Source organism: Oryzias latipes, chromosome 9 (assembly GCF_053564925.1).
Source record: "Oryzias latipes strain Hd-rR chromosome 9, Olatipes_Hd-rR_3.1".
NCBI classification, from domain to species: domain Eukaryota; kingdom Metazoa; phylum Chordata; class Actinopteri; order Beloniformes; family Adrianichthyidae; genus Oryzias; species Oryzias latipes.
This window is the reverse complement of record NC_136245.1, coordinates 21,671,837-21,687,859: the sequence shown is the minus strand read 5'-3', so window position 1 is coordinate 21,687,859 and position 16,023 is coordinate 21,671,837. Positions and strand designations below refer to the sequence as shown.

Sequence of the window (16,023 nt, the reverse complement as noted above, 5' to 3'; positions counted from 1 at the left end):
TCCACAGCCCGGTGAAATGTTTAACTGTCATTTTCCAGCCTGTCAGTGTGCCACAATGCAACACAATGTGTGAGGAAAATATTTCAGACTTCTTTTCAATATCTTTTTTTTTATTGTTTGTAATAAAAGAGGGGATAGTCCAAGCCAGAATCAGCAGTCAAACGGAAACATTCGCCTTTTTGACATCATTGAAAACATATTAGTGAGAAGAAAAGCATATGAGGTATCTCTCATTTATTCTTGTACACCAAAACAGTCAGATTCATTTATTTAAACCTTTTCCCTATAGCTTTTGCTTTTTAAGACTAAAAAGGAATTAAAAATGTCCTCTGATGGGTCAAATTTTGAAAAACTGTACTATACAAGCTGTTTATAATTGTATGTAAAATCCTGCATTTGAATCACTTTTTTTTTCTACTTTAATCTATTAGTGGCCTTTTATCTAATAAGTTATAAACATTGCTTCTCATCATCCACAATTTCCATTCTCATTCATAATGGAAAACACTTTTTTGCATAATAAAGAAGTTGGTAAAAACGTGCCGTTTTCCTCTAACCTACTTTTTGAGAAAGCTGCAGTTCCTGTTGCATCACCTTAAAGTCCCTTCTTCCACTTTTTCACATGACAAAACCCTGTGTACAGTTGTGTTTAGTTTAGATCACAATCAAATACACATCCCTCCTCCGGCCCAAACATTTCAAAGACGTGCAAGATTTCTGACATGTGCAAGATTTCTAAGGAGAGACTGACCAATCAAGGAGCCGCTTCAAACGGATCAGTCCATGACATCAGGAGATTCTTAGAGCGCAGAAATTTCCTGCGAAGTTCACAGAGATCAGAAAGCATCACGATGAAACCCTTTGCTGTGGTGCTAGAACAGTGGTGGGGTTATCACTCTGCCTGGGTTCTTGGAGCAGAGAAGCAGTCCAAAAGCAGAGCCCCTCACTTCTATGGCTTGTTTCCCATCTCGGTGATTATTGGTTAGAGCTTAAACACGGACACCCTCCATAGTGTGTTTGTGTGTAGGGGGGGTTAACAATAATGCATTAGGCACCCAGCATTTCGAGACGAAATGAGCACACTTTCTGATTTCAGATACCAGGACTAAAACACATGGACTCTGCAGACATGACTATTAACCAACAAACATTTTCTTTTTTCCAAAAACAGCCGAGGCTACATTAATGACATCTTTAAATCTAACGTGATCCAATTTTTAAGAAAGTTCTTCATCACACCTGATGTTAAGTCCTCAAAGTGTTAAAAAAGCATAAATGCAGGAAGGCCAGTCTATTTCAAAGGTTGCCATAGTGTCTCTTAGTTTGAAGAAAGAGATGGAAGTCAAATGATCTCCCTCCAGTTGGGGACAGACTGCCTTCAACACAAAGTCTCTGCTTTCAGACACTTATTTATGGAAGTTTTATAGAACTGGTCTTCAGCTTGTTAAATAATACATTAGGTTCCACAAAACATTTTCAGACTAAGCCAGAATCAGCTACAAAGTGTTTCATCGCTTGGCTTTACTCAAGTGGCTATCTGCATCATGGCTTGAACTTTATCTGTATTGCTTTCTGGTTAGAACAGGATGGATCGATTTAAGATAGATTTAATTATTTTATTTTTTTTGAGAAACAGAGAGGTTAGCCACTGAAAATCTTTTTCCTTCAAGATAAGTAGATCATATTTCCACAAAAGGAGCAGCACAGACAGAAGATGGAAATCAACTCTTTAAGAACAGGATCCACTCAAATAGGAGAAAACAAAAAAACTGTAGAGTTTTCTCCTGTTAAAGCTCATCCAGTTTTTGTTAAAAAAAAAGGGGAAAATGAAGACCACATGGGACCTCCATCACCCACTTTTTGTTTCAGCTGATTCTCCTTTTTTGGACACGCTCCAGTCCAGATGCTTGTCTGTTTTTAAAACGCCGCTCCTGCACAGATCGCCCCACGCATCTGAGTTAGGACAGCTCAAAGCCCGTGTTCATACTGATGGCATAGCGAAGCTTGTCGCGCAGGATGCTCTTCTTGCTGTAGTTGGGCAGCTTGAGCAAGTTGAAGCATGTGGAGGAAGTAGGAAGTCGACCACCAGGCTCCTTCTTTCGAATGGTGAAAAAGCCCCGGAGGACACTTCCAAGGGTGTCTCCAGTGTCCTGGACACAGCAAGGGAAATGAAAAATCACTTCTGTTCTTTAGAGCACTCTCAAAGAAAAGGGTTTCCTTGTTCTTATGAAAAAATGATTTTTTTTGACAAACAAACATATTTTTAGGTTGGTGAAGTTTCTTATTCATCCATGTGACATGTTGAAGTTGAGTCATGGGATCTGGGCTAAAAATGTTTGGACCCAATTAGGGCAAAAAGTTAACTTTTCATCAGTAAATTAAGATTCAATCATTGCCCTTAAAGCAGTTTTGAACACAGAAATATTGTAATAAAAAAAAAAGTGTATCAATTGTTTAAATGCAAAAGAAGAAAATAATTTTGAATAAAGCAGAGGTTAAAAAAGTCCATTTATAATGTTAAATTCACATAATTTATAAATGAAACTATCTTTACCAGAGTGAAAGATTGAAGATTAGGAAAGATTTGTGGCTTAATATGATATAAAGAAAAACATCATTGAAGTTTGTGTAGAAACAGTCTGGTTGTTTATCAAACCTTATTATTTTTTGATGTAACCACTGATATTTCTGCATGTATGAAAGTGAACAGATGCAGCTGAATAATATGTCATTTTCATATAAATACAACAAATAAACAGAATTATGGTTTCCAGCAAAGAGGATTTATGATCCAAGTTCTTGTGAAACTCTCAACAAAGATTTGCTAAGAATCAAGAATCTAATCTTTACCCAATGAAGCTTCTTTTGACAAAAGCACAAAGTAAAAATGTGCGAAACCCTGAGGAGTAATTAATAGCAACAGTAAAGACCAGCAAAAGACCTGGAAAAATGAAACAGGAGAAACTCACAAGCTGCAAAAGATTCCCAAAACAAAAACTAGATTTTAAATTGGCACATTAAAAAAATAAAATAATATTTTCATTTAGATCTGTTTCTGCATAAAAGTGAAGTAATGGTTTGTTCCTCTTACTTGATCATCTGATACTTCCACACAGCGGATGGAGAAAGGCGGTTTGAGGTAGGCAAACCCTAGAAGAGGAGGCCTTGAGCAGCTGGTAACAAACTGATAAATAAAAGACAACAAACATTTGAATCACCATGTGGCATCAAAAAATAATGATAAGATAAAGGATTTTAGTTGGATCAAATAAACTGTTTACTTTAAGGAACATGGCCCTCTCTTCAGCATTAAAGTCACTGGACAGGATGTCCCACAGCCAGATGATGACCCGATGGCTGCTGTGAAAACCTCCATAGTAGACTGTGTGTTTCCTGAGAAAGGGAGGGAAAAAAGTGATCAGACTTTTAAATTAGAAGCTTAACAGAATGTGGATTATGGGATCAGGTGCTGGTACCACAAATACAAACGTTTCTACACAAACTTAAATGCTGTTTTTCAGGCTAAAAAATTCTCTTTTATAACAAACAAGAGACTCACTCTTAGTTCTCAAATATAAACTATAAAAACCAAACGTCATGATGAATGTTGGAACCATTACAAAGAAGGAAATTCTGCATACTTTAGGTCATCCAAATCAATCTCTGCATTGTCACCGGACACCAGGCGCTGAACCTCCGGTGTGGAAAACATATGCAGCCACTCTGGGTTAATGATGCAGCGGAAACCTCGAATAAAAGCAGCCGTTTGCTCCTTTATCTGCGTGTGCATTCGGAAGTGGGCCATGAGGTGAATGTAGCTGATCCTGCAGCATATGGTGGAATTGAAATGATGAGATTGGTTTCTCAGCAGGATCATCTTAAAATGAAAAACAGTCATTTTTTAATTTCATACTTATTTTCATTTGTGACTGGAATGGTCTTCCCGCCTGGTATCAACTCATGACAGACGAGCTGTAAAAGGGCGTAGAATTAATATTATCATGTGGCTTTTATGTGTTTGTGTAATATATTGTCAATGTGCTTTTTCTTTACCTGGCCCATAACATCTTCATCATAAGACAAAGTCAGTCCCAGATCCCCTACATCTCCATCATAGCGCTAAAAAAACATTAAGAATATTAAAAAATAAAAATGCTCCTGTGACAACAGACTAGCAAAGAAAAACAATTTCTCTGACCTTGATTGAAGTCAAATTTTTGTAAAATTCAGAGTCCAGAGAGGGAAGCTCGTCAATAGAGCTGTAGAAAGAGCTGTGATGATGACCTAAGACTTGACTGAGGAAGAAGGAGGCAAATGGCACATCCACAACAATTCCCTGAGGATACACAGCGCCTGGATTACTAACAGTACACTCAAAGTAAAGCCAAGAAACTAGATTCTTAGGTAAGAAAAAAATACCTCATAAATAGCTTTTCCAAGCATTTTACCCACAAACTCAAACAGCAGCAAATGGTTTTCATGGATGTAAGACGTAGGGGAAGGATACAGCCTCTCATCTCCACTTGTGGTCTGTGAAAATGAAACATTGGGTCAAACCCAAAAAAGAAAACTGGTGGGAGTCAGACACTTTCAAAACGACTAAACTAGATCACCTTGAACAGATTAAGAGCGGGATTGAAAACTTTCTTTATGATCTCTTCTAGAAACTCTTTGAAAACACCATCCTGATCGATCCCCGCCTCGTCCACTCCCAGGTCGTTAACGAATTTCACCCGAATGACCCCTTTAATAGAGTTTACAGGTAACCTGCGAAGCTGGTCGTATCCATCCTGACAAGAGGAAAATTCAAGTGTAAGAAAAAAAGAAATGGCAGTATCGGGCTTTTGTTTTATTCTTTTGTAAAGTTTGGGAGGGAAGAAAGTACAGTTAAGGCCCCACCTCAAGCATTCGTGAGCGACGGATGGTGATGTGAGTGACATGTGGCGAAGCAGAACTTGTTTCTATCAAACCCAAACTTTCTTTTTCCTTTGTGACAATGTTTCTGAACAGCAACACCCTCTAAAATAGGAAAGAAAGAAAATATAAGATCGGATGAAAACACAACATTTTTTATTTGAATGTAGGATTACCTTTCCTTACATTTTTATGCGGAATGACATGTGGGATGTACTGCAGCAAAAGCTGGGCTCTTCTCTTGCCTTTCTCCAACTCTTGGAACAACACACTGGGTTTCAGATCCCTGCCAGGAAAAATTTAGAAAACACTAAACTGCTAATCTATAGGTTAGAGAACAGTAATGTTTTTTTTCATCCATACTTGCGCAGCCAGTGGTCATCTGGTGTAAACCTGCGTCTGCAGTCCCGCTCATAAAGCACCATCAGCCAGCCGTGAACGCTGTGGAACAACTCCAGTTTTTCTCCTTTTGCATTTTCTATTAAAGACCAAATGCAACACAACCTTTTCAACACACATTAACCTTTCTATAAAGGATGAAGGTAAGGAGACACACTCACCTAAGATGCCATCCCAAATCATCTTGTACACAAATGTATTCAGGAAAGACGAAATGGTGAGGAGTTCTTCTATCTTGAAGGAAGTTTGCTCCTCGTAAACCTCGATGTCATCAAGAATTCTATAAAGGATTTAAGATACTTTTATTTGTATGCATGGTAGGTCCAGTGTTAGCTGTAGCAGCCCCTGTTTTGATTTAAATATAACAATTCTAACCTCTAAATTTACTATTTAGTAATTCAGAATAGTTTTGCAATACTTCCTGAGGAACATCATAGTGATGACTGCAATAATGGCAATAGAAGGAGAAACTAATTTGCATATTTTACCCTTTTGCTTATGCTAAATAAAAAGTGGGGTGATCAATGAGTTATATCGCCAAAGGAGACATCAAGTGATTCCTCATAGGAGGAGAGCACCGCCATCTTGGTGAGGTCAAGTCACTGCTGCACTGCATTCATGTGAACACATTTTTTGCAAAATGCCAGTTCATTGTGTGGGTTTCAACCACCATAATCGGAGAAATTAGTCTATGAAGGAAGAAGGCATAACATTTGACAGGTAAGAACTATAATTATTTTCTTTTAAAACTGCAGGGGCTTCATTAATAGTACACATGTTGACATGCATGATCATGCAGGGCTGTTATCAACATGCTGAATGATGTGCGTATAATTTGCAGTCGATATAAATGTAAACTTTATTGTGTTAAACCTAACCTATATACAGTATACTAGGACTAGGCTATTATAGTAATATAGATTTATACATTTCTGACTCAGTGACTGAACTTTTCTTGCAGGTTTCCTATGGATTCAGACTTCAGGAAAAAGTGGATCTTAGCTATCAAAAGAGCTAACCCAGATGGATCATTGTGGTACCAACTAGCAATACAGTCGGGCTATGTTCCAAATATTTGTGGAAACAGATTCTGATAAGACTGCTCAGACTGTTCGCTTGAAACCCGGCACCATACCATCTGTGTTACACCAAATTTATCACTCACAGGAACCAGTAGTGTAAATCTAATGTTTTTCTTTGTTTTTTTAGGGTAAATCTATTGTTAACTTTTGGACTTTTTGTTGACTTATAATTTATTTATTTTTATAATTATTATTGACTTATTATTATCATTATTTAATATTGACTTGTTTTTTATTTATTGTTATTATTATTGACTTACTATTGATTTATTATTATCTATTATTATTAATATTTTTATTAATGACTTATTGCTGGGCTTTTCTAAATAATTTAAATTACATGTCAAAGAGGTCTAAAACTTCTAAATGTTTAGAAATTATTTGTAAAAATTCTTTGTAATAATTTTTTTATGTGTAAGAAGTCCTGTAACTATGCATTTTTCATTAAAGTTTGAGCTTTTAAGGCTGACTGTTTCTCTCATTTAACAACAACAAATGATGTATATATATAATATATATGTATAAATATAAATATATATATTATATAAAAGCTACTTAGATGCCACTAAAGGCTATAGAAAGGATTGTCATGTGGGCGCCAACGACCTCACCAAGATGGCGTCGCGCTCCGCCACCGATGGCAAGGCTTCCCAAGAGGGCGTGTCTCCTCTAGCGATATAACTCATTGGGAGTGATATATAATATGACTTCTAAGTTGTTAGTACAAAGTTATGCTAGCCATGGTAAAAAATAAAATAAAATTAAATTTAAAAAAAAGCAGTGGAATTACGTTATAAGGTGACGTGAACAGTCGCAGAAGAGCATGAGCATGGCCAAGAGCTGCTTGGACTCTTCAGTGTCATTATTCAAACAGTCCATGAAGAGTTTAAGGCCCCCCTGAGGTCCGAGCTCACAGATAAAGGCCCACAGTTTGGGTAGAAGGTCATCGAGATGCGTCAGACCTGCAGAGAACAGAAAGGTAGGAGATAATGTGAAATACAGGATGTTGTTCGTGCTTGTCATAAATTGCAAAAGGCTCAGGTTTTGCTACTGACCGGTGAGGATCTGAAGGCGTATTTGTGTTAGTGTGGAAAGAGCGGTCTGGTAGAGCACACAGATGCTGCACACCTTCTGAACTTCAGCTGAGTCAACTCGCTTCCCCCCAACGGGTTTCAGAATATTCCGGACAGATGCAGACTTCTGAAATGCTCTTTTGAAGAGGCCTGTTAACACAGTCACGTGCCTTATTCACCAATGTTTAGTGAAATACATCATAATTGTGTTTGAGTATTGAGTGTCTTTTGTACTTTTGACTGGTAGGTTGTTCTGTGAAGTGCTTGGCTGTGGGGGTGGGGGAGTGGGCTCCTGACTCTCCAGCTTTTTAGACAGGACATCACTGAAAAGTGTCCGAATTACTGACACACCCCAAAGATGCTGCAGCTGTTTAGTGACCAGTGGCATCGACTCATTCAGTCTAAAGACAAAAGAAGACACTTTTAAGATGATGCATTTTGCATAAACGTTGGCATTATCAGGTACAGGTATTATCATTCGGTCCACAAACACCAGGTTTTATAAAAAACATATGTAATTCTTTTTCAACATGGGGTCACTTGCCTCTTCACAGCTTCTTATTATATGACTGGACATTAAATATCGATGATAACAATGAAGAAAAATAAGGAACTTGTTTTTTTTTTGTTTTTTCTATAACAGTAAGCTTGATAAATGGTTTTTATTCTCACTAACCCATAATCAACTGTTTGAGAAAACCAGCCCAAGACAGGATGCCAGTGGGTTAAATTGGACTTCTTTTGCGATACATATCTCTGGCAGTAGGACAGCATGTCGGTCAGGTCCTTCACAAAATGGTTAGCCTCCTCCTCTAAGACCTTCTCGTTAAGGTAACCCAGGTAGATCAGATTGCCTGTAGAATATGAGAAACAAAAGCAACTGTTGACAGGCTGCAGGACAGGGCTAAAACTGTTAATCCACTTTTATTATATTTATATACCAAGTAGGCAGAGAGTGTGGCTGCCCTCAAGACACACACAGATGTCCAAACACTGTTCTTCCCGACTGAGAAATAAAATAAACTTCCGAAGCATGTCATGCGTCTGCATGGATGTCATGCACTGTTGAGCCAAAGGACAAAATAAAATCACATTGTTCACATAATTGCTCAAAGTTCCAATGTACATCAAGAAGAAACAGCACAAGGTTACCTCTGGGGTTAACACATTGAGGTGCGATACAATGGCAGGAACTGACATGATGTGAATGAGGAATGATCGCAGCAGGTTGTCTGAGAAGTGGGCAGCAATGACTGGCCTGCAAAATATTGGATTTAGTTCACAATTAAGCCACAAACCATTTATCCAAAACAAAAAAATAACACAGAAAAGTGGGTCAAACAAAACGTAAGCGAAAAGGACAATTGACCTCAGTGACAAGCTGAAAATAGCTGTCAGGGTGCCTTTGGAAAGAGACGGTTTCGAACGAGCCAGGCCATTAGTCAGCAAGATCTACATTTAAAAGATTGACACAAAAGATGTTTGTTTTTTAAATAAAATTACAAACATTTGATGCTGTAAAGCAAGACTATTCAGCAAAATTGTAATCGCTCAGTAAAACTATGATGTTGAACCTGTAGTACGGAATAGAAACCCTTTTGATTGAGATGGCCCATGATGTTTTCACAAATCCTCGTCAAAGCCGGTTTGAGGGCTTCCCCTGCAGTAATTAGAGGGAAATTAAATATCTGTGGGAAGTAAGAGTGTGTGACCTGCAATAACCACAGACATATTTAGATTCATAACTCACCCTTCCCTCTGACTATCCGCCATGTTGTTGTGTCAGTAAAGGTCACCAGCATTGTGAGGTAAAGTGTAATCAACTTGTTGTCTTGAAGTATGTCTGGCTAAGAATCGCCAAAAAAAAAGGTTTGAGTACCATTAAAATAGAAAATATTAATATTAAAACTTCTTTTATAGATTTTAGGCTAGACTAACCTTGAGTTTTTTCAGAAGCTGACAGCAAACCCACAACACATCTTTGATTTGTTTGAGCCAAGGAATGGTGAGATCCTTGGATAGAGCCAGAGAAACATACCAGACCTAAGGGCCAAATATGAGAAATCAGTCCCTCCAGAAAAATTTCAAGGAAAATATATATATTTTTAAAATGTTCAAGAATTAATGAAAGCAGACTCACTTTAGGTTCATTTTCCACCTCCATGCTGGCTAAGATAGCACGACAGAGCTTTTCAAATCTCTGAAACAAATGGATGAAAACTGTTTGATTCATAAAACTGGACAAAATAAAATCAATAAAATACACTCAAAAATGATTGAAATGCTTACGGAAAGGCAGCAACTAATCATTATATGATCACAATATTAAGGATTTGGATCATACTACTAAAAGTATTGGCAAACATATTTTATAGTCTATTAAAAACCATGGAAAATTTGAAAAAATTTGAAACATTTTTCTGCCTTAATGAAACTTATAATAGCAATAAAACTGTTTTATTGACAGTAAAATCCTTTTTTTAAATCCTCAATTGAACAGTACCAAGCGAAGCTAAGAAATCCAACAGGTAGTCAAAGATGACACTACTGACATGAAGATAAATTCTGATTTAGTTTGCTATTTGTTCCTAATATATTGATACAATTCTTTGATTTATTGCAAATGTTTTTGTGAGACAATATTTAGGCAAGTTACCATCTTGTCTTCCTGGCAAAAGATAAAAAGTAATTTCCGAGCAATTTTAAAAATTGAAAGTGCATTTCTTTTTGTTGCTCCCGTTTCAGAAGTTTGGAAATAATCATCGACTTCTTTCCTGTGAACACATAAGATTACAAAGTAAAACTATGATGTGTATAGAACAGTATAGAACATGGATAGAACAGTGAAAACTGAAAGCTGCACCTTAATTCCTTCTGCAGCCTGCAGCGACACAAGAATCTTCTTATTAGAGCTTGAATTTGGGTTGCTGCTTTTTCTTTCTCCTTTTGCCCTTTCCTTTCTTCTCTGGCCTGCCTGGCTTTGTCCAGGAACTCAGACTTGGAGCTTTGAGGCACACCAAACATTGTTCAGTCTAGGAAAAAAGAAAGGGCAGACTAGCTGATATACCTAAAAGGCAACCGTGTGTCACCAAGACAGTGGTAATAGCACATTGATGAAGGTGTAAAGGCAGTCTTTAAGAGATAAATTACACAAAAAAAGAAGTTTGCTTGTTCAAGTGGCATGAATAAAAGCTTAACATAGCAATTACCTGTGTGATTGTGAAGGTGAGGTGATCCTGCTTGGCTTTTAGCCTCATCTGTCGCTATATCCTCTCAATCACTTGACTTCCCTTGATATCCATGTTGAAAATAAAGTCTAACAAAACACGAATACTAACTTGCCATCTTCTAAAGCAGGGATCGGCACAGGAAAAACAGAGTAATAACAATTAGCTACAGGCTAGTTCGCAAGTTATCGTCTTGATTGTAACACCGCAATAGTTTTTTCGCTAAAACCTTTAAGTATAATATTTACTTAGGAATAATACCTGACACTGTACCGATGACAGTCTCTTTAACGTATGGAATGCACTGTTCTGAAATGTAAACAAAGAGAAAAGATCCCTGCATAGACTGCAGCCATAAATCCCTCGTTCAACATTTTTTTGATTCCGGGTAGTTTTTTATGTTGTTTTTTTTTATTCCGAAATAGAATCTACTGTGTGAAGTTAGATAATAGCAAATGTGTTTTGGGATACACATACTTATTTATTTGTTATTATTGTTTTGATTTTATTAGTAGTATCTTTTTAAAAATAATTTTATGCTGTCGGATCTGAACCAGGGGACTCTTTTCATTGTTACTCCATCAAGCTTCATCCAGAAAAGGCGTTTGTAGCCTTGATATGTTTTTTTACTTTCATTTATAATTTACACGTACATTATTGTTAATGATTAAAGTGTAAAATTAATTATTTTTCATTAGGCTGGTAAAACACGTATAACAGTTTTACCCCTCATTAAAGTTTCTGTTTCTTTAAACTGTGCTGCTTACGTCATTTTTTTCTAACTGCGCAGCGGAGCACCGGAAGGAAGTGGGTGTTAGCTGACAAAGGTTAGCAGCTTACATTTCGGACGCTTGCTGTGGGTTCTATGGTAAACTTCTTTTTGTTTTTCATAAATACCAAATATTAACACCGTTATATATTTATGTATGAAATACTTGTTTTTACTCTGTGCTAGTTTCCACTTTAAACTAAACTTTTGGTTGTCTTTGATGCTAACAAGCTCGCTAATGACCGTGTAGGCTGCTCTTTGATAACTAAGTGTAAAAGATTTAAAAGCAAGAAAAAGCGAAAAATAAAATATAAGAAAATGATCTACAGTTGTCTCAGGCATGCCACAGTGAATACTTTTCACTTTTGGAATGCAATCGGTAATGTAACTATTGCTATTTAAAAATTGTTCTTTTATCATTAAGTGTCAGTAATGTTACAGAGAACATCAGACACTATTCATAAGGTGTGTCGATTCATATTTGTTCTGTATCAATATCTCTGTCTGTAGATAAATTAAATGAGTAATTTAAAACCTATCTGGCGGACAAACTCGTAATTGTTTATAACATAATTTAAATAGTTAGTCATTAGAGTTTTCTTTAAGAATATCAGAAGATGATGATGGTGATAAATTGTATGATCACAACTTAATAATAAATAATAGACTAATTTTGTCAAGAGTAGCCAAAAAGGTATTATACATATGTTGAATCTGCATTTTTGTCAGCCTTTTTTATTCACTTTCTTATTCGTTCTATATATATATATTTGGAAATATAAAATATATATTTCCACATTTTTTTCTTCATCCTATATGCATAGTTTGGTTTTTAAATACTATGACACAAAGGCATTTTCAATTTCTCAATACTATAAAGGTTATATTCTAGTCTGATACCTATTAAGCTGCAAAAACATTGATATTCCTCTAAATTGAAAAGCTTTTCAGGGAAGGCAGAGGAGGTTATCAGTTACTTGATTGTCTTCTAGCTTTTGTCCTCCAAACTGTAATCACTGTTTTGACTTGTTCTCTTCCAGGAAGAGATGTCAGGAGAGAGTGTGGTGAGCTCGGCAGTGCCGGCAGCTACAACACGAACAGCGTCCTTCAAAGGATCCAGCCCCAGCTCAAAGTATGTGAAGTTAAATGTCGGCGGAGCGCTGTACTACACTACAATGCAGACACTAACAAAGCAGGACACAATGCTTAAAGCCATGTTCAGTGGCAGAATGGAAGTGCTCACAGATAGTGAAGGTGAGCTTTAAATAAAACTTGATTTGTTGTTGCCACCGCTGCTTTTTTTGCTGTGTTACACTCTAAACGTTTTTCTATGATAGGTTGGATCCTAATTGATCGCTGTGGGAAACACTTTGGAACAATCCTTAACTATTTACGAGACGGGGCTGTCCCACTGCCAGACAGCCGTCGAGAAACAGAGGAACTGCTTGCTGAGGCCAAGTACTACCTTGTTCAAGGACTTTCTGATGAATGCACAGCTGCCTTGCAGGTACCATTCCAACACTTGTCTTTTAACAAGTATCAGGACCGGAAATTTGCAGTTTCAGTTCCCACTGTGGCTCCCCATGTATTGGATGTCCCCTTGGGCAGGACACTGAACCCCACATTGCTTCTTGTGGTCTGCTTAACGTCTTGCATGGCAGCTCTATCACCATCAGTGTGTAAATGGGACTTGAGACTGTGATGTACATTCAAGAATGCACAAAATTGGAATTCTTGCGCTTTTTGCAATGGTGTTCACAGTGGACTGTCATTACCCCAAACCACCCCATGTACTTACAGCTAGAAGAGGCTTGGTGCAAAATGGTCCAAATCTCACGAATTTTGCTTCCAGCATTTTCTTTCACAGCTCTATGCTGATATATGAAAGATTTGGTGTCATAATTGCAGCTGGGCAGAAAATACAGTTATTAATATCTCCGTCATGATCAACTTTCAAATGGGTAGTACTTCCGTGAGTTGAAAGGAACGCTACCCAGACGTCACGACCAAATCCTATTCCCAGTTTGGTCAAGGTTCAACTGGTTTAACTTTCAATGTGCCTCACTGGTCTTGTATGTAGAATCCGAAGATGAATGTAAAAACTTGCACAGGGACCCGTGTATGCAGGGTCCTGAAGGGCGTATATACGCGTTTACACAGACTGTTCATTGAAAGTGGTCACTTGAACACGCATCTGTGACCCCGGCGTAAACGTAGCATGAAATGCATTGGGCCTTAATACAGACAGAGAAGCTCTGTATAAGTAGACGCCATTTGAAAATAGGTTGCAAATAACCTGTTTGTATTTTTTCACTTCTTTCCACAAATTTTTTAAGCACGATGGTTAATCTGAATTACAACATAGATTTATTTTAGTTAATTTACAGCTTCTTGGCTTATGACAGGGTTTTTTTAAATTTAGTTTTTCTCCTTTTTTTAATGAAAATGTCTTTCTTCCAGAACAAAGAAACATATGAACCTCTATGTAAAGTGCCTTTGATGACATCGTCTAAAGAAGAGCAGAGACTTATTGCAACTTCAAATAAGGTGAGTTCTATTTTCTTGTATCATTTGCAGACTGCAATTGTCTTTAGTTGTTATTTAGATGTTCTATTTAGTGAACAAACTTTGTTTTTATTCATTTTTTTTACAGCCAACTGTAAAGCTGCTATATAATAGAAGCAACAACAAATATTCATACACCAGGTGAGTCCCCGTCTTCTTCTAACACATTTTCTTCCATTTCATTAATAAAGTGTGTCGCCTTCTGACATCATGCTTGATGCTCTTCTCCAGCAATTCGGATGACAACATGCTAAAGAATATTGAGCTGTTTGACAAGCTGTCTCTGCGGTTCAATGGCCGAGTACTTTTCATCAAAGATGTGATTGGAGATGAGATCTGTTGCTGGTCGTTTTACGGCCAGGGTCGGAAGATCGCTGAAGTGTGTTGCACTTCCATTGTGTACGCCACAGAAAAGAAACAGACAAAGGTAAAAACACTGGCCCCTCACTTTTTTATGCTCTTTATGCAAGAAATTCCGTTGAGTTTAATAACATTGCATCTCTTGTTATACAAAGGTTGAGTTTCCTGAAGCACGAATCTATGAGGAGACTCTCAATATCCTTTTGTATGAGTCTCACGACGGACGAGGTCCAGACAATGCTCTGCTGGAGGCCACAGGGGGCGCCGCCGGCCGATCTAACCATCTGGACGAGGAAGAAGAGCGGGAACGAATAGAACGAGTTCGTAGAATTCATATCAAACGTCCAGATGACCGCACTCACCACCATCAGTGACTTTCCTCTTCTGACTCGCCAAGCCGCATTTCTGAGCTCGGATGGTCTGTGTGCCGTGCTTGTGCCTTATAACACAGAGGGCTTCACTTTCTGACTTCCTTTCTTTTATCAGCCTTTTCGAGAAGGAAATGAGAGTGAATTTGATCTGTTTAGTGATGGAGTGATTTTGTGTTTTGTTTCTTTGTCTTTTCTTCTTAAGCTGTAGCATTTCGTATGTTAGCCACAGCAGGAGCTCAGAGGTGTGCATGTCTGCAAACAATTTCACCAGCCTGTGTGAGTGAGCGAGAATTGACAGTATAAGTCTTTTTTTTTTATTTAATGGTATTATTAGTTTTTGATTTATTTTGTATATTTTTTAAAGGGGGGGTATATTTATATGACAATATCTAAATGAAGTAGATGAAGAAGAAATGAAAATGGTTCAGTTTTTTTTTTCTAGTTGGTTCTTTTGGGTTTTGCTAGAAAGTCTGTAGAAGCTGCTGTTGTTCATTTGGAGGCCACACGGGGGCACTGTTTCACAAGTTACAAGCAAGGCCCACCTTGTAGCCTGCCAGATAGTAAGCTTTCCTAAAATTAAAAATTATATATTACTAAGATATCAATTGATGCATCGTTTCACTGTATAGCTTCGGTTATTTGTATTTTCAGTCCACAAAACAAGTCATATTTTTACAAAGCAAACCTGAACACTGACTCTTGTGTGTTGAGTGCTCTGGGTTGAATGATGTAATGAGTGAGTGTCACTGGAGATCTTCCTGGCAGGAAAGGAGCCCTGTTTACAAGCTTTTAACAGGGAGGGAAATTAGACCCGGCTTTCATCATTGCATTCATCAAAAAATGTATTGTTTGCAAACTAAAGGTTGAAGTTAAAATGTCTCATTGCAGTTCTCACAAGTAGGTTGTACAAAAATGAACTCAAGTGTGTGTTTTATATTTATACCTTATATTGAATAAATTTGTACAAAGAATTTTGTTTTAAATTGTAATGTTTATTCTATAAATGAACATTTCAGATGATTACAGTTGGATTTGGGGAAAGAAACATTTTTAAAACTTGTTGTTGGTTTTGTCTCGTGTTTTTGGCAAGTATCAGTGTTTCATACTCATTTAAACCAGCTGAGGGTTTAGTACCACCTGGAAGCCAATCTCAAAGCGCGTTACTTTCTGGATTAATCATCAATTTACGGGCATCACAGAGCGGACACTTGCGCTTATTCTAGTTCCAAGCACTTGCATATAATTGTTTCATGTAATGTGTTA

General features: G+C 37.4%; 2 protein-coding genes across 4 annotated transcripts; one reads left to right on the top strand and one right to left on the bottom strand.

Annotated features, from left to right (window-relative positions):
* Positions 1-89: 89 nt before the first annotated feature.
* On the bottom strand, positions 90-11,294 carry ube3b (ubiquitin protein ligase E3B). 2 transcript variants are annotated; one of them, XM_011479192.4, is made up of 28 exons: positions 10,957-11,093; positions 10,678-10,816; positions 10,332-10,500; positions 10,125-10,242; positions 9,609-9,668; positions 9,407-9,511; positions 9,219-9,315; positions 9,043-9,128; positions 8,838-8,920; positions 8,621-8,726; positions 8,410-8,530; positions 8,145-8,322; positions 7,703-7,869; positions 7,451-7,618; positions 7,186-7,357; positions 5,475-5,593; positions 5,278-5,392; positions 5,101-5,200; positions 4,900-5,019; positions 4,614-4,790; positions 4,420-4,530; positions 4,199-4,336; positions 4,054-4,119; positions 3,914-3,972; positions 3,642-3,824; positions 3,282-3,393; positions 3,092-3,184; positions 90-2,150 (listed from the first exon to the last, which is right to left on the bottom strand). In XM_011479192.4, the coding sequence occupies exons 3-28, from the start codon at positions 10,490-10,492 to the stop codon at positions 1,959-1,961; spliced, it is 3,207 nt and encodes a 1,068-aa protein (XP_011477494.2). In that variant the 5' UTR covers positions 10,493-10,500; positions 10,678-10,816; positions 10,957-11,093; the 3' UTR covers positions 90-1,958. The 2 variants fall into 2 exon arrangements, with proteins under 2 accessions (XP_011477494.2, XP_004072449.2); XM_004072401.5 differs by having other exon boundaries at positions 10,678-11,294.
* On the top strand, positions 11,265-15,731 carry kctd10 (potassium channel tetramerization domain containing 10). 2 transcript variants are annotated; one of them, XM_004072402.4, is made up of 7 exons: positions 11,265-11,563; positions 12,505-12,718; positions 12,802-12,971; positions 13,925-14,011; positions 14,118-14,170; positions 14,261-14,456; positions 14,545-15,731. In XM_004072402.4, exons 1-7 carry the CDS (start codon positions 11,561-11,563, stop codon positions 14,761-14,763), a joined length of 942 nt encoding a protein of 313 aa, XP_004072450.1. In that variant the 5' UTR covers positions 11,265-11,560; the 3' UTR covers positions 14,764-15,731. The 2 variants fall into 2 exon arrangements, with proteins under 2 accessions (XP_004072450.1, XP_078809040.1); XM_078952914.1 differs by having other exon boundaries at positions 11,472-11,522.
* The last annotated feature ends 292 nt before the right edge of the window (positions 15,732-16,023 follow it).